The sequence below is a fragment of the Nelumbo nucifera genome, chromosome 3 (genome assembly GCF_055504915.1).
Source record: "Nelumbo nucifera cultivar China Antique chromosome 3, China Antique-T2T, whole genome shotgun sequence".
Classification (NCBI taxonomy): domain Eukaryota; kingdom Viridiplantae; phylum Streptophyta; class Magnoliopsida; order Proteales; family Nelumbonaceae; genus Nelumbo; species Nelumbo nucifera.
The window spans coordinates 51,749,845-51,776,425 of NC_142651.1; the positions used below are offsets into that span (position 1 = coordinate 51,749,845).

General features: G+C 41.3%; 1 protein-coding gene and 1 pseudogene across 3 annotated transcripts; both read left to right on the plus strand.

The window, feature by feature from the left end:
- Positions 1-8,760: 8,760 nt before the first annotated feature.
- On the plus strand, positions 8,761-10,960 carry LOC104600862 (inorganic phosphate transporter 1-4 pseudogene; annotated as a pseudogene).
- Positions 10,961-20,956: 9,996 nt separating this feature from the next.
- On the plus strand, positions 20,957-24,937 carry LOC104600863 (low affinity inorganic phosphate transporter 1). 3 transcript variants are annotated; one of them, XM_010264007.2, is made up of 2 exons: positions 20,957-21,096; positions 23,040-24,937. In XM_010264007.2, the coding sequence occupies exon 2, from the start codon at positions 23,145-23,147 to the stop codon at positions 24,768-24,770; it is 1,626 nt and encodes a 541-aa protein (XP_010262309.1). In that variant the 5' UTR covers positions 20,957-21,096; positions 23,040-23,144; the 3' UTR covers positions 24,771-24,937. The 3 variants fall into 3 exon arrangements, with proteins under 3 accessions (XP_010262309.1, XP_010262310.1, XP_088757853.1); XM_010264008.2 differs by lacking the exon at positions 20,957-21,096 and adding an exon at positions 21,825-21,964; XM_088901727.1 differs by lacking the exon at positions 20,957-21,096 and adding an exon at positions 22,307-22,641.
- Positions 24,938-26,581: the final 1,644 nt, after the last annotated feature.

The window sequence follows — 26,581 nt, forward strand, 5'->3', positions numbered from 1 at the left end:
TCACGACTTCGGCTACAGACCCGACTTGAACGCTACAAATCGGTGCTTCCATCAAGGAGCCTCTATGAATCGAACTGGTGAGATTCTTACTTCAAAATTTAGATATTTTTGCATGGTCAACGGGCGATATGCCCGGTATTGACCCCAGCCTTATAACTCACAAACTTAATACTGACCCTATAGTCAAACCCATTAGACAGAAGAAATGCAACTTAGCCCCGGAGCGCTGGAGGGCGGTCGACGAGGAGGTCGAAAAGCTCCTCGCAGCGGACTTCATAAGGGATGTTCATTACCCGAGCTGGGTAGCCAACCCAGTGCTGGTGAAAAAGGCTAACGGCAAGTGGCGCGTGTGCGTCGACTACATCGACCTGAACCGAGCTTGCCCAAAAGACTGCTTCCCTCTCCCCAGAATTAACCGCCTAGTGGACACGACCTCGGGACATGAGCTGCTAAGCTTCTTGGACGCCTACACAGGTTACAACCAAATCAGGATGGACCAGTCCGATGAGGAAAAAACCAGCTTCATAACCAAGTTCGGCCTGTACTGCTACAAGGTCATGCCCTTCGGGCTGAAGAATGCTGGGGCAACCTTCCAAAGACTCGTGAATAAGCTGTTTCAACCCTTAATTGGCACGAAAATAGAATGTTATGTAGACGACATGATCGTCAAGACGCAATTTTCACAGGAATTAATACAAGACTTAGATTCTGTCTTCCAAATTCTGCATCAATTCAGCATGAAACTGAACCCAAACAAATGTGTCTTCAGTGTCACCTCGGGTAAGTTCCTAGGGTACATTGTCAACCAGTGTGGTATTGAAGCCAACCCAGACAAGATAAAGGCCATCCTAGATATGAGACCACCCCGAAAAGTAAAAGAGGTTTAGAGGCTAAATGGCCGCATAGCCGCTCTGAGCCGCTTCATGTCCAAACGGCAAAGCGCTGTCTGCCTTTCTTTAAGGCAATTAAAGGCAAAGGGTTCGAATGGACCCGAGACTGCCAGCTCGTGTTCGACGAGCTAAAAAGCTACCTCGCTAGTGTGCTAGTTTTAGCTAGGCCCGAGGAGGGCGAGGTCTTAGAACTGTACCTCTCGGCAAGCGACGAGGTGGTAAGTTCGGTACTAATAAAAAAAGTTGATCGGGTCCAGCGGTCCATCTATTATGTTAGTAAAATTCTGCAGGGAGCAGAGACGAGATACCCGCAGATAGAAAAGCTAGTATACGCACTGGTAATTGCAGCTCGGAAACTCCGCCCATATTTCTAGGCCCACACTGTCATCGTCTTGACTGACAAACCTCTGAGGCAAGTCTTACTTAAGCCCGAGGTTTTCGGTCGGCTGACGAAGTGGGCCATTGAGCTCAGTGAGTATGACCTCCAGTATAAGCCACAAACTGCTATTAAGGCCCAAGTCTTAGCAGATTTTATCGCCGAGTGCACATTTAGCCTCGAAGTCCCTAGGCCGGTTGAGCTCGAGATCCCCAGTTCGGGTGAGACCGAAGCTCCCAAGCCAATAGAGTCTGAACCCTATGAAGTAGAAGCCAGTGTGGCATCTCTCCTGGTTAGGCCAAACGCGAACTGGGATGAGGAGCCTTGGATCCTTCACGTAGATGGCTCCTCGAACCAACAGGGCAGCGGGGTTGGAATAGTGTTGCGTGGCCCGAGTGGCACGAAATTGGAATACGCACTACGCTTTGAGTTCGCAGCATCCAACAACGAGGCGGAGTACGAGGCACTGATAGTCGGGCTGAACCTAGCGCAAAAGGTAAAAGCAAAACACATAGTTATCTGCAGCGATTCCCAGCTCGTGGTCAACCAGGTTACGGGTGAATACGAAACACGCGAGCTCACTATGACCGCATACTTGGCAAAAGTAAAGGAGGCTCTGCTCAACTTCCAATCAGACTTCATCAGGCAAATCCCGAGATCAGAGAACACTGAGGCCGACGCCCTATCCCAGTTAGCCAGCACGAGTCACAACACCATGAGAACCGTGTACATGGAGGACTTACCTCGGCCTAGCATTCTTGGTGGGGCAGAGGAGGTCGCTCCTGTCCTTGAAGCAAAGCCGAGCCGAGCTCGTACTCTGTGACACTCATTAAAGTCTGTGCGGCGGACACTTGGGGGGCAGAGCCCTCGCCCAAAAGGCACTTCGACAAGGATACTACTGGCCAACGATGAAGGCAGAAGCCATCAAGCTCGTCAGAAAATGCGACAAGTGTTAGAAGCATGCCAATATCCACCATCAGCCTGCCGCCGACCTCAAGTACCTCACCAGTTCATGGCCCTTTGCGCAATGGGGCATCGACCCCCTGGGGCCATTCCCGCCAGCAATAGGTGGGAGGAAGTTCCTAGTGGTGGCGATAGATTATTTCACAAAGTGGATAGAAGCTGAACCGTTGGCAACAGTTACAGCCTGAAACGTACAAAACTTCTTTTGGAAGAACATAGTATGTCGCTTCGGGTTACCTCGAGTACTGATCTCCGTCAATGGAAAGCAGTTCGAGGATATCAAGTTTTAGGAATAGTGCCAAGATATGGGAATTTGACAGAACTTCACATCGGTCGCACACCCGCAGGCAAACGGTCAGACAGAAGTAATGAACAAAGCTATCCTTCGCAGACTGAAAGCATGACTAGATCGAGCTAAAGGGTTATGGGCGGATGAGCTACCAAGTGTTCTATGGGCTCACCGAACCACGGAAAAAACTGCCATAGGAGAAACCCCCTTTAACCTCACCTACGGCATTGAAGCGGTAATCCCGGTGGAGATCGAAGTACCTACGCTGCGAATAGAAGCATATGACGATCAGACAAACGGAGACGAGTTACGTATCAACCTCGACCTATTGGACGAGGTAAGAGACCTCGCGTACATCTGGATCGCAGCTTACCAGCAAAAAGTAGCTCGGTACTACAATGCCAGAGTAAGAAAGTGGAACTTCCGCGTTGGCGATCTGGTTCTCCGTAAGATCATGACTCCAGAGCCCGGCATAGGCAAACTTGGACCGAACTAGGAAGGGCCCTACAGAGTAAAGAGAGCGCTCGGGGGGCATACGAGCTTGAAACATTAGAGGGCAAATAGGTACCCCGAGCGTGGACCATCGTTAACTTGAGACGATACTACCTATAAGACCACCAAGCGAAGTGGACTAAGTCGCTACCAGAGCCTAAGGGCTAGGATGGCGAGCTAACAAGGACCTCGGCAAGGGCAAGCAAAGGCAAAAAATGCCAACTAAAAGCTCAAGCAAAACGCTGGCAATGAACTAATAAAGGCATCGACATATGGTTAGTTCGGCAATACGGCCAGTTCAGAGGAAAAAGTGACCACTTAACCAAAAGAATCATTTCATTGCAAAATACTTTGTGTACATTTCCAAAAAAAAAAAAAAGAAGCGAGCTCACAGGCCTGGAAGTACTTCTTCACCATCCGAAGGCACTTCAACGATACCCGAAGGTCCTGCCTCGTCCTTAGAATCCGGCTCCCCATCAGCAACATTGGCCGTCTCCTGAGTAATGCGCGAAGTGGCTATGGCGCTAATATCGAGCTCGGGGTATGTATTCCGGATCATCCACCGGCTCAGTTTAAAGTCCCTTCTGTACGAGCCCACCGTCAGGTCATCAAAGCGTGACGAGGCGATGTATTCGTCGACGGCCTTCTTCTTAGCATCCTCGATGCCTTGGGAAAAGATCTGTGTCCTCTCCCTAATATCTTCTTCAAGGTATTCAACTCGATGCTGCAAATCCAGCCCCATGTCCGCCATGTGCTTCACCACAACTCCCATGGCCTCGGCATCTCTCTAAGACCTCACTTGCCTGGCCTGTGCAGCGCGAGTAGCCGCCTCAACAGCTCGGGAAGCCACCTCGACAGCACGGGAAGCCTCTTCGGCAGCTCGCGCCTGCCTCGACCTCCTTTCTACTTGGGCCGCCAAGGCATGAATAGAAGAATTCACCTACCAAAAGGAGAAATAACAAATGATCAAAAGAACGATAGCAACAGATGAAAGCACAGAGCCCGACAAAGAAGTTGCTGACTTACCACCATGGCATGAGTGGCAGCACGACAAGCCACCTGGTTCAAAGGAAGATCGGTCCATGCCGCGACCTCCTCAGGGTAAATGGCCTCCCTACTCTTCTGAAGAGTGTGGTTGGGCGACAACACGCTCCTGAACTCGCCTTGGGCTCCCGAGCCTGAGGGCCCAACTTGCGTATAAGCAGACCCAGAGTAAGCAGGAGCCCCTGTGTAAGTAGCCTCGACATAAGGGGCCCCTGCCGCTTCTTGCATTGGAGGGGCCATCTCGGGCTCCATCGGCGGATCCACTGACGGCTAGTCTGGCACCTCAGGCTCCGCATCTCGGGGCAGCTCGGCACGAGTCCATTTGGCGACTCGTTTCATCCTCTTCATGGCGTGAAACAGGTTCCCACCATGAGTCTTCTCTGAGTCCATCACACCTACAAAAAGAGCTCGGCATCAGAAAAAACGAAAGAACAGAGCAAAACAAAAGACAAACCTCTGAGTAAGGAACCTACCCGAACTCAGACCGACCTCAATGAGCTTGGCCTCCGTCAGATAATGATGGCATTTTATCCCAAGCCGCGCTCATTGCCGAAGACCCTTCGCCATCTCCTTATCAAGCGTAACACCGGCGTCAGGGGCAGCCATCCCCCACCCAGTTTGGAATGGCCACCCCAATGCACTTCGCACCCCGAAGTAGTCCCGTTTCCACGTCGGGACCTTGTTGGGAAGTTTGTGTAAAAGCTTAAAACCCGGGCGAGGAGACAGGTAATACGCCCGCCTACGCCCGGGATGGGGACCCGCTTGCTTCTTAAACATTAAAATGGAGGAGAAGATCTCTAGGTCTAAAGGCAAGACCTGTTTGCAAAACAGGGAGATTGTCCCTACCAAGTTACGAATAGAGTTCGGGTGAAGCTGGCCGACTGTAACACTGAAGGAAGGCGCAACCCAGCAACGAGTTGCTCCCGGAATATCACGATCTCATCAGGACTATGTTCCCAAGGGAAACTGCCCGAGGGTATGAAGTAGGTGTACTCCCTAGGCAAGTTGAACTGGGTAATAAGGGAGTGAAGCCCCTCAAGCGTCATGGTCGAAGGCCCAAACTTGTCCAACGTCCGACCTCGACGAGAGGAGGACGCCAAACTACCCGAGGCGACTCGTCTTACGGGTTCGAACTCTTCCTCGAGTTCTACCTAGGTTCACTAGGACTGCCGGGGGATGCAAGTCGATTCGTAGAACCTGCATCTGACTCCCTTGAAGAACTGTCTGAGCTATCCGAGCTAGACATTGGAAGGAGAATAAGGATTATAAGAAAGTACTCACCCGAAAAAAAGCAAACGGGCTACAGGAACGTGAACGCGAGCTAGAAGCTTGGACGCGAGCTGAAACTAGGACGCGAGCTCAAGAAGCAAAACGCATGATAGTGACAACGACTGGGGTCCCCCACTATTTATACCCACAGTAATCGAGAATAAACAGCTCAGATCAAAGACAATCCAATGGTTCGCAGTCGCGCTGACCGCACGTCTCCAGAGACCGAGACGTGACTGGCCGCACGTCTCCTGAGACCGAGACGTGATTGGCCGCATGTCTTTTTGAAACTGAATGAGCGACAGCGCACATCTCCTCGCATTAAAGGCGGCAATGGCGCGTTTTTTCAAATTTGAAAAGACGCCCGCTGTCACGTCTCCCAGCGGCGCACTTTTTGAATTTTGAAATAAACGCGCGCCGTCATGTCTGTCAGCATTCATAGACAGATTGGCGTGTTTCCCGTCTTTTTGGCGCTCGAGAAACCTGGAAAAATCCTGACGAACGCGTACTTCGCGCTATCAGTCAAACAGTTCGAAGTACGGGACAAATCCACCTACCACGTCGCGAACTCCCCGCGACAGGTCAAGTCCCTTAACGCGAGGAGTGGGGGGCAATTGATGAAGGAAGATTTGGCCCGACCTCGTAATCACCAACACGTGGCAAAGGCAACAACCGGCACGACAGCACGCCCGAGGCGCGAGCTCCGAAAGGAGGAACTAGCGGTCCGTACTCCCTACAAGGAGCCCGAACTCCCCGCAAGGAGCCCGAGTTCTCCCTTAGGCCCCGAGCCTTATAAACACAAAGGGCTACAACCCGAACTGGCCTGTCCCATGGCAGTTCGGGACACACCTCTATCCGAACTCAGGACTTCACCTCGCTCACCACTCCAACACTTCGCCTCCAGGACGCTGAACTGAACAACTGTACCATGCCTGACACCGAGGAAGTCCGTATCCAGGGGCGGTGCACCTGACTGACTTGGGATCTGATGCTTGATAGCCGCACTTCAACGGCCACCTACCACCGCCACCTGCCACCGTCATCTCCAGTTACGGAGACGGCTCCAACAAAGAGAGCAGTGGCGGCTCTGCCCCAGCAGAGGCGATGACACCCGAACTGGCAGGAGCGCAGAGATAATCATACCCGACCTGACAGAAGCTTAGGAGTGAGTGCTCGAAGTGGTTATAAAAGGGTCCCTACCCCCCAAGAACAAGGTATGCGAACTTTGCGCCATCTGGTTTTATCTTGCCTTTGAGAGAATACTAACTTGAGCTTCAGAGCAATCTCACCGGGTTCCTCCCCAGAGATTCCTCATCTTCTCCGTTTCAGGCTCCCTGTTGCTCCAGTCAGAGGCAAGGTCGTTGACAGTTAGGACCGGCCGGATTGCACACCATCAAAAGGCATGTGGGTTTTGACAGGATCTGCTGCGAACATCGGCATGTAAAACAAGCTATGTAACCAATCAAGAACATACAAGTGTTCCACATGTGGTGTGGGCCCCATGTTCATACGTATTGTCGTGTATTTACTCATGATAGAGTATTTAACAAATTATGTATACAGTAGAATAAGTAGATCACTGATTGGCTGATTCCCTTCTTTTTTGACTTCCCATTGAGGAGTGTAGGACTCGGTGTTAGTTTGTTATGAAAAAGAAAAAGAATATATGCTGCCGGAAATATATGATACCGGAAGGCTTTGACCAATCACCTCCATCTTTTAAGGGACCCTCAAGTTAAAGGAATGAAGTGTTTGTTTCATCGTCCCATCATCCACATCAATAGAGTACAAACTGGATCAGATTACCAGGAAACCTACCTCACTGTTAAAAGCTTATACCTATATACACACCGTAGTTGAATTGTAGATTAGATCGAATTTTGGATCATCCACATCCAGAACATCAGGTTGAAGGCAGTAGAGAAAGAGTGGCAAGAAAAAAGAATAAATGTGTAAAATTTGGGATGTCCGTACGTCTTGACATGTTAGGTCGAAAATGTTGATAAGTATATCAATGTGTATTATTTGATACATCATACCCACCAATATGACCCCTTTGTCGAAGCCCCTTTAATTGTATCTTAATCAAATTTTGCATATTGTCGCGTGTGGCCAAAGCAAGCTGGTGTCCGTCCCTATAGAGAATGACAAGGAGTAATATCGAATTGACTAAGCTACCCTTACGCAAAGAGTGTATACCCAGAGCTAGGGTTAGTTTGACTGATGAACAAAAGAAGCTGATTAGCTGAACGGGTCTTCTCTGATGTTGTCGTTGATTTGATAATGAATTAAAGTATCAATGACAAGCAAGCAAAATGCTGGTAAACAGGAAAACACAAAAACAAGGGGAATAGGGGGGGAAAGAATGAATGAATATGCCGAGGCCTGGGGGGCATATTCCATTGGGGTAGAGACGTAGAGTGCTTATATAGCAACAACCTACTTCTATATGGAGTCTTGTCCTTTCTTTTCCTTCTTCACTTTGCTTCTGGGGACTCTGCCTCTGTCTCTGTTGTTGATGTTTCTCTCTCTCGCTGGACTTTTACTTGCAAGGCTCTGGTCGGTGAGTTGTTAATTAAAGACTAAATTGATGCATTATTCACTGTCTGATCAGATAACCCTGTAATTAAGCTTTTACTGCTTCACATATTTGAATACTAGTTGAGGTTGTCTTTATTCAACATTTTGCATTAATTTGTATGTCAAGCCCGCCATTTGAATTTCTTTACTTTCTTCCTCTTTTCCTTTCCTACTAACTTTATTCTACTTTTTTTTATTAACTTTTCTTCTTCTACTTTTCTTTTCCTATTTGAACCCTTGATGGCTCTTGTCCAAAAAGCTGGAACACTGTTTCTTCCAAGTTCCAACCTAGGGACCATATGTCGGAGCTTGAGCCGTTCGATATTGATTCCTGTTTTTAAGATTATTGATTTATTTCTACATAGCTTGATGGCTCATTCTGGCTCTTTGATTCTCTCAAATCAGCGGCCTGTCAAAGACTCTCTCTCTCTTTCTCTCTCTCTCTCTCTCGCTCTACCTTTTAAGCTACTTCAGTTTTCAACTCATTAAATTAACCATTCAATTCCAGTTTTGGAATTGGGTTCTCTAGGACACTCGGATCTGTTGTGAATTACAAATGAATTCCGGTTGAAGATCCAACGACAATACCACTAATACAAACCAGGAGATCCCGACGCTTTGGATGTCTACTACTTTTAGATATAAAAGTAAAACCCAATATGGATGGGAGTATGGGACTAATTTGGCTAGAGATTAGAGGTGCAATTTGGACCAGTTTAGCCCGATCGAATTGGGTTGGATTAAGATTCTAGCTACGACTACAGTTGAATAAAGGAACCCAACTAACTTCTAAATTGGGCGGGGATTGAGTTAGGGTTGAAGTCTTTTTTTTTTTGGGAAGTGGGTTAGGGTTGAAATCTTGGGCCACTCAAAATCCGTATATATTTATGTATTTTAATTTGCATTTATGTATATGAATATAACAATTTTAAGTGTAAAGACAAAAACTTTCAACTGTAACACAAAGAAAAGTGAAAAAATCAAGCCGAAGTGATCGATTTTGTATGTTGAATTGTTTCTGATGATGTTCATATTGTTGGTTAACGAATTTGCAGATGGATGCATTTCTTCTGTCGGTAGTCGTAGTATAGTAATAGCGCCTTTGGCGCCGTAGCGGAGGAGAAGGGACAAGGGAGTAGGGAGGACCGGAAAAAGAAAAGGCTAGGGTTGGTAACTAGCCAACCATGGGTTTGCAGGTGCTTAATGCACTTGATGTAGCAAAGACGCAATGGTATCACTTTACAGCCATTGTGATCGCCGGTATGGGCTTCTTCACCGATGCCTACGATCTTTTCTGCATTTCTCTCGTCACCAAGTTGCTGGGACGGATCTACTATCACGTTGATGGCGCACCGAAGCCCGGCACACTGCCTCCGAATGTGGCGGCAGCTGTCAATGGCGTCGCTCTCTGTGGAACCCTTGCCGGCCAGCTCTTCTTCGGATGGCTTGGCGATAAGATGGGACGTAAGCGTGTCTACGGCCTCACCCTTATTCTTATGGTTGTCTGTTCCATAGCTTCCGGGCTTTCCCTGGGAAAGGACCCAAAAGCCGTTATTGCTACCCTCTGCTTCTTCCGCTTCTGGCTCGGCTTTGGCGTCGGTGGTGATTATCCACTCTCTGCTACCATCATGTCTGAGTACGCCAACAAGGATACTCGTGGTGCTTTCATTGCTGCTGTCTTCGCCATGCAGGGTTTTGGAATTTTAGCTGGTGGGATTGTAGCCATCATCGTCTCCGCGGCTTTCAAAGCCAAGTTCCCCGCCCCGGCTTACAGAGTTGATCCACTTGCTTCGACAGTCCCACAAGCTGATTACATATGGCGTATTATTGTAATGTTCGGTGCTGTACCAGCAGCTTTGACATACTACTGGCGTATGAAGATGCCTGAGACTGCCCGTTACACTGCCCTCGTTGCCATGAACGCCAAAAAAGCTGCAGCTGACATGTCCAAGGTCCTTCAGGTTGATATCGACGTTGAACAGGAGAAGATCGAGGTGATGGCGCAGAAACGAAGCCACCAGTTCGGTTTGTTCTCCTGGGAGTTTGCTCGTCGCCATGGCCTTCATCTGCTGGGAACCACCAGCACTTGGTTCTTGCTCGACATTGCGTTTTATAGCCAGAACCTGTTCCAGAAAGACATCTTCTCTGCGATTGGGTGGATTCCCAAAGCAGATACAATGAACGCAATCGAAGAAGTGTTCAGAATTGCAAAGGCACAGACACTGATTGCACTCTGCAGCACTGTCCCCGGATACTGGTTTACCGTGTTTTTTATCGAGCGCATGGGGAGGTTTGCGATTCAACTGATGGGTTTCTTCTTCATGACAGTCTTCATGTTTGTGCTGGCCATTCCATACAATAACTGGATCCAGAAGGAGCACCGGATTGGGTTCGTGATAGTTTATTCCCTTACCTTCTTCTTTGCCAACTTCGGACCGAATGCCACCACATTCATCGTGCCGGCGGAGATATTTCCGGCCAGGTTAAGGTCAACATGTCACGGTATATCGGCAGCAGCGGGCAAGGCCGGAGCTATAGTCGGGGCATTTGGGTTCTTATACGCGGCGCAGAGCCGGGACAAGACCAAGACGGATGCGGGGTACCCACCTGGTATCGGTGTCAAGAACTCACTCATCATGCTGGGAGTCATAAACTTCGGTGGGATGTTATTTACGCTGTTGGTACCGGAAGCCAAGGGCAAATCGCTGGAAGAGTTATCAGGTGAGTACGAGGAAGAAGCTGAGCCGAGCACAGAGCTACAGCCAGGTCACAATAACAACAGTACCATCCAAGTTTAGCTGTTGTACAGTACTACATTGCTCTCTGTATCTATAACACTGTCATCATTTCCTTAATATACATGATGTTCTTTTCTTCTTTTTTTTGGTATTTAATTCTACATGGTGTGAGAGCGCAGTTGTGAGTGTTGTTGTCATTTGGTTTGGGGTCTGCGTTAACTTTGTTTTGAGTACCAGTTTGTGCTTGCTTTCTTAGGAAATAGGGTCTTGTATGTTTTTCTTTTCCTTTAGCTTGGGCTTCTGTTGTTATACTTTGTATCTATAATCTTTTCTTTGTATTACTTTTAAGAATTCACATTGTTTGTTACATTTTCTAAAAAAATATATGACACAGAACGGAAAAGCTTGGGATGAAGAAGATTTCTTAAGTAATAAGAAACTTATCAACTAAAATAGTAAACTCCTAATTGGGTCTAAATTTTCTAAAACACCATATCTAATCAAGAAGGAAGCTTCCTAATTCAATTCGGATTACAAACTCAAGATCAGCATCATGTTTGTGATTCTCGGGTGCGTTTGGTTTCAGTGTAAACTTCATGGATGTACTGATGAGTTTAAAATTTTAGTGAACCGTTGGAACATTTTTAAGCGTGATAGTCATGTAGAAGTACATCGATAAAATCGATACATTATTTACATCGATTATCGATGAAAAATTAACTGATGGGTTTACACTGAAAACAAACGCAATCAAATTTAAACCGGTGGCATTTACACTGAAAACAAATGCAGCCTTAATAAAACGATCGTAACTTTGCATTGCAAACTAAAAATTCAAATCTACTTGTGTTTCAAAGAGTTCTATCATGTTTCTTTGTTAAATGAAATTGAAGAACAAAGGAGTCCTATGGCATTCCAAAGACTTTTGTGTCTAAACAGAAAATACTAACTCATTTCAAGAGGAACCCCTAACTTATTAAATGCCAATCACCATATCCTTTCCCCATTAATTGATGATAGAGATAAGCACACAGAGATTTTCACCCCTAAAACATTAACTCAACCAAGTAATCCATTGAACCTTTTGACCAAATCAATGGGTCACAAGTTAGACATTAAATCCCTTTTTATGTGTGTTTTTTTGCCATTTCAATCATTAATAACAAAATTCTCATTTACCATACTCATTTTTATTTAGTATGATGAAAATATAATAATATTGTAGGCATGGTCAATTTTTTAATTATTTAAGTTTTTTATATGTATGTGTACTTTTGTAGGTATCATGTATTCTTGTATAAAGTTTATGATTAACAAATTCAATGTTTTATATTTATATTAACTTATTATATATGTCTAAGGTAAAAGCTAATATATTAATTTGGCATTTTGGATAACTTTTGCTTTTATTGCTTGGTTGTGCTTACTTTGGGAAGCCAAAATACACAAGAAAAAGCCCAATAAGTAGGGCTGTTCACGGGTCGGGTTGGGTCGGTTTACTGCAGTTTTTCCAACCGACCTGACCTAGTCGGGTTACCTAACATAGAAATCGAAACCGACCCAGTGTTAAGCAAAACCGACCTGGTTGGTTTGAGTCAGGTTGTGTCGATTTGGGTCGGTTTCGGTTCTAAGTTCATCCCTGTGATAAAATCTTGCTAATTTTAAAAACAGTCATAAATTGAACATCATTTAAGCCATCTCCTATGATAAAATTTAAATGAAAAATTAATCACAAAAGTTGTTCATTAATCACTATTCACTAATCCAAAGTTTCTTGCAACCATTCAAAAACTAGGTGGCCTAATGGGCTTTGGAACTTCATGTTTGAACTAGGAACTAAGTCGGTTCAGTTCGGGTCGGTTTCGGTTTTCTTGTGTGAAAACCAAAACCAACCCGAATCATCGGTTTAGGAATTTGCACAACCCGAAACCGACCTGTGCTGATGAAAACCCGGCCGACTCAGGTTGGGCCGGTCCGGGTTGGTCGGTTTGGTTGGGTTGGACCTTCTTATGAACAGCCCTACCAATAAGAGTTGAATCCCAAAAGTATAAAGAGATGAGTTTGGACTCTTAACTTTGGATTTTCACTCAATTTGTTTTTCTCACTTGCTCGATTGACCATGCCTCGAAACCCTAGCTGCAATGGTGAGCTCCAACCCCTCTTTCTCCTTTCACACTTCTTCCACAGGTCCAGCACACCGTTGGCATTCCTCGGGTATGCCGTACATTTTAAACCATTGTTACTCTCCTCATTACACCCCTTCCTGTAATTTTTTTGTGTGCAATTTCTCTCCTAAAATGGGTTTGTACATATTTAGTGACTAAATCCTAAATATGATGGAAAAGATCTTACTAGAATTCAAATATTAATAAATAAATTTGGATATACTTATATTCGATTTGAGTATTTGGAATTTAAACCAATTAATTTGGTGTGAATTGTTGAATTGCTAACATATTTGACCTAGTCAATGGACCATGGATTAGACATTAATTTTCTTTATTTTCTTATTCTTTTTGTATTTTAGCCATTTTCATCATTCATAACAAAACTTTTCATTTTCACACATATTTTTGTTTAGTATGATGAATATATAATATTAAAGACATGCTCAAATTTTTTATAAATTTTACAATATTTTCTATGTTTTTATTTTTATTATTTAGTTTATGAAATTGCAAGTTGACATGTTTGACAAAGAGGGAGATGCAATTCTAATTGATTTTTAGAACATTGGTTTTCTATTAGTGTTTTGTTTATCCCCTAGTTATATTAATTGGTTAGATTGGTTTATCCATCATTTGACTATAATTTTGAGCCCATTTACCACAAAATTGCTTGCCTATAAAAAACCATTGACTTCATCAATAATATGGTTCCTAGCTAATTGAACCACTGAATTGTTTAACTTGATTAGTGGGACGACAGTTAGACATTGATTTCCTTTTTTATTAATTTTTATTCAATTTACATTATTAGTAAAAGCAATTTTATTTATCATTTTTATCTTTTTAATATAGTAAATATATAATATTAGAGATGTGCCCATATTTTTCTACAAAATTTCTGTACTTTTTTACAACTTATTGTCTTTATGTCTAGTTTTAATTTTTGTAATTATTTATGACATTATAAGTTAACCCATTTGATCTAGACAATTGATTTATTGACCCACAACTTGGATGAAAAAGTGTTTTTTTATCAATTTTAAGTTTTGTATTTTGTTTCTGTCATTAGTAAAGAGAGATTATTTTTCACACTATATTGCATTTATTTGTAAATGTAATAATTGAAAACAATTAAAAACAGAAAACAATATTGTATGTTGGAAACTTTGGATGTGCTCAAATGTTTTGTACATATCCAATATATCGATACTTTGAACCAAGAATAAAATATTAATTAGATATATGCTCAAGTGTTTTCTACAATTTTCTTTTTTTTTGTATTTTTTATATTTTTGTGTTTTAGTTATTATTTAATTATGAAATCATGGGTTAATCCATTTGATCTAGAAGGTTGGCTCATTGACTCGCCACCCAAATAGGAAAACAATTTCTTTTTCAGATTGGTTTGAAATTTTATTTTTCATTTATGCTATTAACAAAAATAATTCTTATTCATTACACTTATTCATAATTCTTTGTATTTTTCTATTTTTTAAAAATATTATTTTACAATGACATCATAGATTTAACCATTTGACATTAAATTGTTATTAAGAAAAAAATTGTTTCATCTCTAAGTGTGTTTTAATTTGTGTATTCTGTGTTAATCTGTTTCCATTATTGATAGCAACATTTCTCATTTATCACACTTTTGTGTTTAATATGACAAATACATAATATTAATGATGTGTCCAAAATTTTCTATAATTTTTTATATTTTTTTATTTCATCTATTTTAATATTTTATTATATAATTGTGGAATCATGGGTTGACTTATCTGTCCCAAATGGTTTAATTTCTTAGCCACCACCTAAAATAAATTGGTTTCATTTTCCACCAGTTTTAAAAGTATAGGTCTTTTATAGTTAAAATTATTTTTCATATATTTAATCAATGGGATTTAATTGTAATTATTAATAATGTTAGATATTAGTTGGGACCCGTGCAATGAACATGTTTTGTTAAGTGAAATTGATGCTGAAGGAGCCCATGAAATTAAAGTACAAGTATAGATAAAATGGATCAAGTTGATCCTGAGCCACCCAACTGATGGGTGGTTCAATTGGTATAACCATTGGCTTGTTCTAGGAGAGACTTGGGATTGAATCCCACTACCACCAAGGGTTTGAGGGTTATGGTATGGGAGATAGGCTACCCTTCATTAATGAACCAAAAAAATTAAAATTCTCATATCGGATTTTGGAAGTGTGTCAACATGATTTTAATTATACGTGCCCAACCCATGCCCAACCTAGCCCACACCCCAAGCTTCATAATGTTTGTTTGGGCATGGGACAAGGACATGCTTGCCCATTTCAGTCAATTATAGAAAAATAAATAAATAATTTCTATCTAAATTTTATATTTAATATTTTCCATATATGTATATAACATCCAAGTTAAGGTTAAGTGTTGTTTTGCATGGGCCTCATCTGCATTATGCTTGGGTTTGGTATGGATCCGATCTAGGCCTAGCCCAAAAGAAAATAGTTACCCAATCCCTAAAATTTGTAGGTTGGATTGATCTGGGTCATGGTTTGGAATTTTAATATTATATATAACATTTACCTAATTATATGCACTACGTGTGGGCTTGGTGTAGGTCTAAGCTAGGATTAACCCTAGAAGAAAATAGTTACCTAAGCCTGAAAATTTGTAGGCATGGCCAAGATGGTCTGTCATAAATGATCATCCCTAAGAACACTAGGCTTGGTGTGGTAAGCACAAACCCAAGCAAAGAACATTGGGTAGTGAAATGGCTTCTTAGATAACTCCAAGGAACCTCCAAGATTAGGGGTGACCATGAACCAAGCCTTTCACGAGCTACGAGCTTGGCTCGACTCGGTTTAAACCGAGCTTCGAGCCCAATGAGGCTCGGCTCGTGAGGCTCGTAAGCCTAGTATTAAATAAGTCATTTTTATTATTATATATATACTACATACATATATTTGTATAATAGTAAATACTTTTTATAATTATCTTTTGTATATATAATATTAAATAATTTTTGTAATTCTTAATTTTTTGTCTAAAAAATAAAAAAATTATTTTATAAATACAATTTTTATTTTTCAAAAAAAAACTTGGCTTATAGTCGAGCTCGAGCCAAGCCGAGATCAAACTTGTGAGCTATGAACCGAGCCGAGCTCAAGCTCAAGTATCTAGCTCGAATTGAGCTCGAGCTCAAGCTCGAGCCTAATACTATTTCTACAAGCCGAGCTCAAATAGCCGAGCATGTGTTGGATGGATTCAAGGAAGTCTACATTGCCTTGTCCACCACCTAAGATGAATTCAAAGCCATCTCAGTAAAAACTCCACCTTCTATTCAACCAAGCATGTGTGTGTGTGTGTAATCTTGTATTAATGAGAGAACACTAAGGGTATCCTCTAAATAGAGAAGAAGAACAATTCATCATCTTGTTGTGTCATCTTCTCATGAAAAGCAAAGATGTTACAATCTCACCATTGAAAAAGATAGTAGAAGTTTCTTGGATTTGTAACCCTTATTTTTTCCCTTATGGCTTAGGTGGCATTTGATAAATCTGAAAATATGAAAAGTTAAAAAGATATTAATGGCATTTGAAATCTGAAAAGAGACATAGATACTTTTCAAATTTTTAGAGGCTCTAACAGAGAAGGTTGTTTGTTTTGGATCAAACCATCAACATCTGAAATTCCTTAATTTTACTATTTTACCCCTAGAACATACTATTTTGTAATTTTGAGTTCATTTTGTACTATTTCGTAAAATATAATTTATTAAAATCAAAATAATATTGAAAAACATGTACAAATTTTGATAAATTATAAAAAATAGAAAATTAATAAAATAAGAATAAAATTGAAAAAATATAAATTTATAAATTAAAAATACATTATTAAAAGTTAAAATAATAAAGAAAATAGTAATAACGTCCATGAATGAATGAAAAATATTAGATAATTATCAAATTATTAAATTAAACCCATTAAACTATTTAAAAAATAAAATAATTAATAATTAATATAAATAAAAATTGTAAAAAATAATTTATTAAAATAAGAATAAAATTGTAAATACATATAATTAATAATTAATACAAATAAAAATTAAAAATAAATCATTAAGAATTAAAATAGTAATAAATCATTAGAATAAAATTCGAATGTTGCTTTTGAGAGTTGTAGCAACGGTGGTAGGAAGACAGGGAGAGAGAGAGAGAGAGAGAGAGAGAGAGAGAGAGAGAAGGAGAGGGAGGGGAAAACACCGTTGTTGAGAGTTGCAGTGGCAGTGGCAGGAAGACAAGGGGAGAGAGAGAGAGGGAGGGAGAGGGTGAGGGTGAGGGAAATCGAGGCGTTGGTGAGAAGATAGGGAGAGAGAGAGAGAGAGAGAGAGAGAGAGGGAGAAGGAAACACCGCTGCTGAGGGTTGCCGCGGCAGTGGCGGGAAGACAAGGAGAGAGAGAGAGAGAGGGTGTGGGAAATTGAACGCCACTACAACTCTTTGCAGTGGCGTTGGCGAAAATATAGGGGGAGAGAGAGAGAGGGGGAGAGGGAAACGTCGTTGCTGAGAGTTGCAGCGGCGGTGGCAAGAAGACAAGGGGAGATAGAGATAGAGATAGGGAGAGAGAGAGAGAGAGAGAGAGAGAGAGAGAGAGAGAGGGAAACACCACTATTGAGAGTTGTAGCGATGGTGGCTAGAAGACAAGGGAGAGAGAGGGAAATCAAGGATGGGCATTTTTGTCTTTTAACGCGGTCTAAAAAACGTTTGAGCGCATTAAGTCATTGGCCTACCTCTTACAAATTCATATCTAAAAATGCATTTCAGTTCTGAATTTTCAGACTCAACCCAAACATATGTGGCGTCTTAAAACAAGATTTTCAGATTTCAGAAGTATGAAAAGTGTTATCAAAGGCCACCTTAGTTGGGAAGGAGTACAAATACAAATATATACAGTGCAAATACATACAGAATACAAGGTTTTGCACCCTAGATATTTTTGTATTATACTCCTTCCAAACTGAGCCTAAACTCATCCATTTATTTGTCTTCTCCATTTTGTTTGTTCACTTTCTACTTTCAGAGATCGCACAATCTTATCTTCCCAACACAATGAAAACACAATAAGATTTTATTATTACGATTTTTGTTTTTTATTTAAAAATAAATAAACAACATATATGAAAAATGAAAGGAGAAGGTCCCTTTGAGTAATGAGATGAGAGGACTCTTACTCTTACCCTCTCTTTTTCATATTTATTCCAATCCTCTCTTTATTATTATAGATATAAATGGGTAAAGAATATGGAATAAGATGGTTGTTGCTTTAATTTTATCTTATCATACGGTTCATCTGGTAGTAGGTTACACGGTTCATCCGGTACAGGTAGGATCTAAACAAGATGGGACCATTAATATAATTAGGCAAGCTGCTGTACGAGTATTCATGTATGTATATTTCTATTCATGCAAATGATGCAACAGCTCTACTTCATTTGTCCCTCAACAACCGAAAAGATCGGCTGTAGCCGCTGCATAAAAGCCGGCCCCGACAAACGGGCACTAACAAAACAAATAAAACCCGTAATATATTTACAAACCTGGTTCATTTGGTTCGTTCGGTTGGGGTGGGCAATTTGGCGGGGTCTTTTTTTTGGTAAATATTTATTATTAATTGCTATTACATATTACTTTACTAAAAATTTCAATGAATTGGTATATTATATTAGATGCAAATGGACGGGGTAGGTCGGTAGGTTATGTAGGGACAATTGCATAATTTTAATGGCTTTAGGGGGACAATATTGTAAGGGAAATTATCCAAAACTCACCATGATTTTTCATATTTCTCTTAAACTCACCATAACTTTTCAAAATGTCTAAAGTTCACCATGTTAGTGACTTTTTATTTTCCAAAACTCACCTTCCGTTAAAGCACCCTTAATATTCACTAACAGAAGTTGTCCATGTCAGCATAAATACAATTCTCATGACCAAATTGCCCCTGACTGGAAAATTAGAGAAAAAAAGGCTCATTCAGGGTTCTCTCTCTCTCTCTCTCTCTCTCTCTCTCTCTCTCTCTCTCATTTTGCCGATCTTCACTCTTCCTTGGTCACTCAGAACTTCCAGCCCTCAACTCTCTCTCTCTCTTAACTCGGGTTTCCAGATGCCTCACTGCCACTCACTGTCTCTCTCTCTTTGCTTAGGCCTCCAGATCTCCATGGTAGACATTGCACCACCCCCTGCTCCATCTCTCTCTCTCTTTCTCTTCGCTCAGATCTCTAGATGCCGCACCGCCACTCACTATCTCTCTCTCTCTTTGCTCAGGTCTCTAAATCTCCATGGTAGACATCGCACCACCCTCTGCACTCTCTCTCTCTCTCTCTCTCTTTCTCTTCGCTCAGATCTCCAAATGGTGCATTGCCGCTCATTGTCTCTCTCTCTTCGTTCAAGTCTCCAAATCTCCGAGGTAGACGTCACACCACCAGCTCTCGCTCAAATCTATAATAGATGGGTGCCACTCTGCCCTCTCTTTGCTTAGGTCTTTGAGATGCCGCACCACCCTCCCTCGCTCAGATTTATAGTAGGTGATCGCCGCACAACCCTCTCTTTGCTCAGATCTACAGTAGGTGGGTGTTGCACTGCCCTCTCTTCACTCAGATCTCTTAAATGTCACACCACCCTCTATCACTCAGATCTATAGTAGGTGGGCACCACACCACCACCACTGTCTCTCAGATCTATTGTTTGAATGCCACCTCCGCACCACCACTCATATTTCTGGTTTGAAGATGTAGAGGAACAAATACAATGATAAAAAATTTCAAGGATTTCTAGTGTTTTGAAATATTTGTAATGTATCGTAAATTTTTGCAACTTGAATCTAGAATGTAAATCTCCATTGAAGGCTTCATAAATGTATGCAAAAATATTTTCATAAATTTTTATCATTTATTAATTTGTCTGAAATTTTTATTTTTTCTAAAATTTATATATATGTTTAATATGTGTGTGTGTATAAATTTTATCACTTTATGTATTTTTTGTAATTGTCTTTTTTTTTGAAAAAATATCATGTTCTTGATTTCTACAATTTATTATTTTTCTATATATTTTTTATCATTTTATGTATATTTGCAATTTTTGTTTTTATCCAATCTTTATATTTTTTGAGTTTTTTTGTCTTTTTCAGTTTTCAATTTTCTTTTTTTTTGAATTTTTAATGTTTTGTTATAATTTACAATATTTTTTATAATTTTTTTTTACATTTTTCTATTTTCAACAATCTATAAATTTTCTTGTATTTTTTTGTTATTTATTTGCAGTTTCTGTGTTTTTCTATAATTTTTGGTATTTTCTGATTTTTTTCAATTTCCATAATTTCTATAATTTAAAAATATATTTTTTCTTTTTTTCATATCTTTTTAGTTAAAATATTAAAATATATGTATATATTTTATATTTTTCTATAAAGGGTAAAATGGTAATATATTAATAATTATTAATATGTTTGACGTCAAATTAGTTACATGATGAATTTTAGACATTTTAAAAAGTTAAGAAGAATTTAACAAAAATGGTGAGAAGTTATGGTAAGTTTTTAGACAGTTTCCCATATTGTGAAGTGTGTACACTCCACACTCACACATGGCGTGGTGTAGAAAAGGTGTGCGGTGCGGCGCAAGTGGAATATAATCCTATCGGCGTCAGCTCTCCGTGAACTGAATGTGAATGCCAATCGGATCGGGCGACAACCGACAACCGAGGGTGGGCGAGGCAGACGATGAAAAAAATAGGAAATGACACAAATACTCTCGATGCAGCCTACTCCCCACTCCACCTAAGGTTTTTTCTGTTTGACTTGTCATCGTAATTGGCAAGTCAAGAAGACAAGGCTGAGGTCAGAACTCGGATGATATATAATTTTGCAACGGCAGAGAAATGATAGAGTTCAAATCACTCCCCACAAAGAGCCGCCCCACAACGTCTCACAGCTTATATAGTGAGGCATAATCAGGAGATGTTGTGGGGCGCTTCTTTGTGGGGCTGATTTAAAAAATATGACCGTTGACCGAGATGTAAGGCTGTAGAGAATATGCCCTCTGAAGATGCTCCCCCAACCGCTACACCCACAATCCCATGCACATAAATAGGACACCACACCCCCATACTTTTCCTCGATCCATCTCTCCTCCTCCTCTTTTCTACATCGTAAGAGCTAGCGAGTGATCTCCTCACTCCTCTCTCTCTCACTGTATCACCGTTGTTAGTTTGTTGCAGCAATTCAAGTTCAAGAAAACAGAACAGGTGAGAGACGCCCCTCTTTCTACTTCATTCTATTATAGTTTCTTTTGCTTGTAACGCTTTTCAAAGCTTCTGTTCTTAATTTCTAATCTCTACCGCCATTATTCAATCTGGAGTTGAATTTCTTCCTTCCTTTGCTTCTCTTCTACGTCCAGGCGTTGTTTTGTTTATGTAAAGGTCTTGGGTTTCTTAACAAGATTATCTTTTGATTGTTTCTTTCACTAGAGATGGGAAAAAACAATATCCTCTCTCTCGTGTCTAGACTGCGATTTACTTTACCTATTCTTTAATTTTGGATTGCAAATCTTTTTTTTTTTTTATCTTTTCTTTCCATCCCTGCGAGTATTTTTCTCAGTGAACTGCACGATCTTCTTTTCCTTCTTGTTTATTACTTCGCCGTAGTGATAAGACTGTTAGATATAACTGTATGCGAGGAGTGCATTGCCGCAAAAGTCGGCATAATAAGCGAAGGAAAGAGTAAAACAGGAAGCACTGATTCGTTGAATAGTCATCCCTTGAATCTTGCAATTAATTCATTCCTTTTTGTTTCCTGATTTTAAAATCGAAAGCTTGCCATTAATTGAAGCTGAGCTGGTTCCCTGTAGCTTTCTTCCTCAGTACACCCCACCCAGAGTCAAGATTCCCGGGTTAAGAAAGAAGAAAACCCCGTTTCCTCTCCCATTTCCACTGAAAATGACATGACCTAGTGGTTTGATTTCCGAATTCAAACAAGAAACGGACAACCTTCATAAATATACTTTGATATTTACATCACACAGTAAAATCCCATCAACTCCATAAATTAGAGCTGTGGATGTTCTCTCTGGTCTGTTCCTGCTTTCCTTGCAGTACCGACACAATGATCTTCTAGGTAATTTCCTTCCTTTTCTTTTTCTCATTTCTTGATATTTCTCGATGTGGGTTCGCCCTTTTTTTCCTTGATTCCACGATGTTAGTCCATGTAAATTAGTATTTCTGAGGTTTCAATTCTTTTCCTCAGCTGCAGCACCAATTTTTCGCTTTTGTTTACATGAAATAAAAATAAAATAAAGAATAAAATAAGTTTTTTCATGGAAAATAAGTCAAGATGGGTTAGGTTCTAGCGTCATGTAATCTGTTTTTATTTTTGTGTTTGCTTGATCTTTTTGTTTTTGATGTTGTGGGGTCAGTAGTCGGTATATACGTGAGTCTTCTCGGTTGGTGGATCATCTTCACTGTAATATTTCTTCTTGTGGTTGTGTTTCTCGTTGTTTCCTGGTGCTTTTCCTCTGGTCACGGAGCCTTTGTGGTGGCCTTTCTACTTCTAGAAGATTTTCATGGAGCTTTAACGTTTTTCTCTATTACTTTTTTGTATTTGGTTTCGCTTTTGCCTTTTTTTCATTTGTTCTTCCTCTGCAGAAATCTGATCTTTTGTTCGGTTACGATTCTAAAGAAAATATTCTACTTGTCTCGCTGAAAACTTGTGGAGAAACAGGGGAAGACAGATTTCCCCTCCCAAGATGACCAAAAAGCCTAACTTATATCTAGTAACAATCTGGTGAAACCGGGGTATTGTAGCCATTTTACAGTTTCGAAGTTCAGGATTCTCTTTTTCAGAGGCTTCCATCTCTGTTTGTTTCCGAAGGAATCTTTCTTCTTGTCTTCTACAAAGTCAAAAAAAATGAAGAAATTCTGTTTTTTTACTGATCAGTCATTCTCTCAAAATACTATCCACTTGTTTAGTGTTTTTCTTTTTTCTGGTATCCATTCACAAGCAGTCCACAAGCATCATTTTTGAAGTACGGGATCCTTTTGTCTTCTTCCGAGTTGCCGGTCTTTCCACAACATCACTTCTGATTATAAAACGACGAAAGCCAAGCTGTGACCCGAGTCAACTCGGCACAGTAACCCCTTAAAAATTGGTAGGTTCTGAATTTCTGATCAGTTATTCTCTTCCCCTGTTGCAGGGTATTTCTGCCTTTTGGGACAATAAGGAGGAAAAAAAGCTAAGTAGCAGTAGTAGCAGGGAAGGGTTTCGACCGGCCAGCTTTTCTTTGGGTGGCTGGGTGACCATGGCTAGGAATCAGTTGCAGGTGCTTAATGCACTGGATCAGGCGAAGACCCAATGGTACCATTTCACAGCAATCGTAATTGCTGGCATGGGTTTCTTCACCGATGCCTACGATCTTTTCTGCATCTCTCTTGTGACTAAGTTGCTTGGCCGAATATACTACCATGTCGATGGTGCAGCTAAGCCGGGGACCTTGCCTCCTAATGTATCGGCCGCCGTCAACGGTGTCGCATTCTGTGGCACACTCGCCGGCCAGCTTTTCTTTGGGTGGCTGGGTGACAAGATGGGGCGTAAGCGTGTCTATGGCATGACTCTGATGCTCATGGTGATCTGCTCCATCGCTTCAGGGCTTTCCTTTGGAAGTACTCCAAAAGGCGTCGTGGCGACCCTCTGTTTCTTCCGCTTCTGGCTCGGGTTTGGCATCGGCGGTGACTACCCACTTTCTGCCACGATCATGTCCGAGTATGCCAACAAGAAGACTCGTGGGGCATTCATTGCTGCCGTTTTCGCCATGCAAGGGTTTGGGATCTTAGCTGGTGGGATGGTTGCAATCATCATCTCTGCTGCATTCAAGGCCAAGTACCCCGCTCCGGCTTATAAAATTAATGCCGCTGCCTCAACTGTCGCTCAAGCTGATTTTGTCTGGCGCCTTGTTCTGATGTTCGGTGCATTGCCTGCTGCTCTGACTTACTATTGGCGTATGAAAATGCCGGAGACAGCTCGATACACAGCCCTCGTTGCCAAGAATGCGAAGCAGGCTGCGTCAGACATGTCCAAAGTGTTGCAGGTTGAGATTGTAGCCGAACAGGAGAAGGTCGAGAACATTACCGAGGACAGCAGCAACTCGTTTGGCCTCTTCTCCAAGGAGTTTCTTCGTCGCCATGGCCTTCATCTGCTCGGTACCACCAGCACGTGGTTCTTGCTGGACATTGCGTTTTACAGTCAGAACTTGTTCCAGAAAGACATCTTCAGCGCAATTGGGTGGATCCCCGCTGCAGAGACGATGAACGCCATTGAAGAGGTCTATAGAATTGCAAGGGCGCAGACTCTTATCGCTCTGTGCAGTACTGTTCCAGGGTACTGGTTCACGGTGGCCTTCATCGATCGAATGGGAAGGTTTGCAATTCAGTTTATGGGTTTCTTCTTCATGACAGTGTTTATGTTCGCACTGGCCATTCCCTATCATCACTGGGCCCTGAAGGAAAATCGAATTGGGTTCGTTATCATGTACTCGCTTACCTTCTTCTTTGCAAACTTCGGGCCTAATGCCACCACATTTGTTGTTCCGGCGGAGATCTTCCCGGCTAGGCTACGGTCGACATGCCACGGTATATCGGCCGCATCAGGGAAGGCCGGTGCAATTGTAGGAGCTTTTGGGTTCCTGTACGCAGCGCAGCCTACTGACAAGACTAAGACAGATGCAGGGTACCCACCAGGTATCGGTGTGAGGTATTCACTCGTCATGCTCGGTGTGATCAACTTCTTTGGCATGGTGTTTACACTGTTGGTGCCCGAATCAAAGGGTAAGTCGCTGGAGGAGATGTCAGGTGAGAACGAAGAAGAAAATGAAAATGTCACAGAGCTGGAGCAGCAGGCCGGTTATAATAACAGGACGGTTCCAGTGTAACTGAGACTGAGAGGTTTTTTATCAGTTCTTAGCATAATATATTTTGTCTAGGGAGCACTGTTTCTTCCTTCTTTTACTTGTTTATTTTGCTCATTTTGGTTCTTACAAGAAGGTTCCGGTTTCTGTATTGTCTCAAGACTACTCAATCTAGCTAACATTATGTACAACTGAAGTCCTCGTTTCACACCATTTGCATGCATTAATTATCTTCTTCCAATTGTGAAACCTTCTAAAGATTAAACAATAACATGTAATTGGAGGAAAAAGGATAAAAGAAAGAGCACCTCAGATGTCAAATTTCATGGGTTATAAGCTGTTGTGTCGAGTTTCTTCCTTTCCTTCATGTCTCCATCCGATGTCTTTGTGAGTTGAAATGAAGGACACTGGGTTGGGTCCCCTCCGATTACAGTAAAACTGGTTATGTTGGCTTCCGTAACTCGATAGAAACGTGGTACCCGCCGATATATTAGCTTAGATGTAGTAGACTGTACGATTTTCATTTTCTCCATTAGTAAAATCTGGCCTTTGAAATCCTCTTTGAATGTAGGGGATTTGAAAATTCTGTTCCATCTCATCCTACATCTTTAAGCGTTTTGTGGACTGTTGAAAGGTTGGTTAATTCACCATTAAAACTGGTTGAGGATTCACTAAACAAAATTGCACTTTGTTGCAAATTTGAAATTGCAATGCCATTTTTTCAGAATTTTAGACATCAGTAACTTCTGGTGGTTGTGTCCTTTGGTGTAGTGTGGCGTGGTGCTTTGGACTGCGCCTTCCTTCAAACCTTGGGCCTTGATTTTGCTTTGGGGTTGGTTTAGGTGGCAATTGCCATCTGGGGTTCTGCTCTCTGTTTGGTGAGCCATGTTTGTATTAGGCCCTTTGTATCTCTTTTGTCATCATTTCTTAACGAAACGTTACCTTACCATTCTCACCAAAAAACCAAAAGAAAAGAAAAAGAAAAAACACTTCAACCCTTATGTTAATCACTTGGTATACTTTCTTGATTTTTAGATTGGTTGAAGGTTCTTGAAAAGGATTGCTTGGGATTTCTTTGCCAAAATAAAACAAGGGATTGCTTGGAATAGAACAAAGAATTAAGTCCACTTTCTATTTTATGATTCAACATCTTTTTTCTAAGGTGACAACATCTCTCTTGTCCTTGAAATGAAGGGTCTGTTTGATTTACAGTCAGAAGCTGAATGATCCATTCCCATGGTTTGTTTGGTTCAGACAGGAATTGAAATGAAAATTGGAATCAGGTTGGAATGGGATTTCATTCCCAAGGGAGAGAGGGAATGGTCATTCCCTCAAAGTAGGGGAGTGCCATTCAACCATGAATGGGAATAGGATTAAAATTCCCTCTTGGAATCGGAATTGTCAATTCTTATTTCAATTTCAAATCCTTATTCTTGCAAACCAAACAGGTCCTAAGTGTAAATGGGTAGATTAGACGTGTGATGGGATGACGGAAAGAAAATATGTTATGAATATTTTGACTATTTACAAAAAAGTGATGTCTTATGATTATTTAACTGATAAACATTAATCAAGTACTAGTAGAACCCGTGACATGTACGGAGTTTGTTAAGTGAAAGTTAAACAATAGAAATGTATAAGAGTATATAACTGTTTTATATTTTAACTTTTTAATAACCAATCCAATCGAACCCAATCCGAGTTAGTTGGCTTTTTAGTATTTTCTGTCGTTTTTTTTTAGCATTTTTACAACTCAACCAAGTTAGGTCAGTTTCGGTTTGGCCATTTGTAAGCCGACCAAAATTGAATCGATCTGACCATAGATATATATTAAT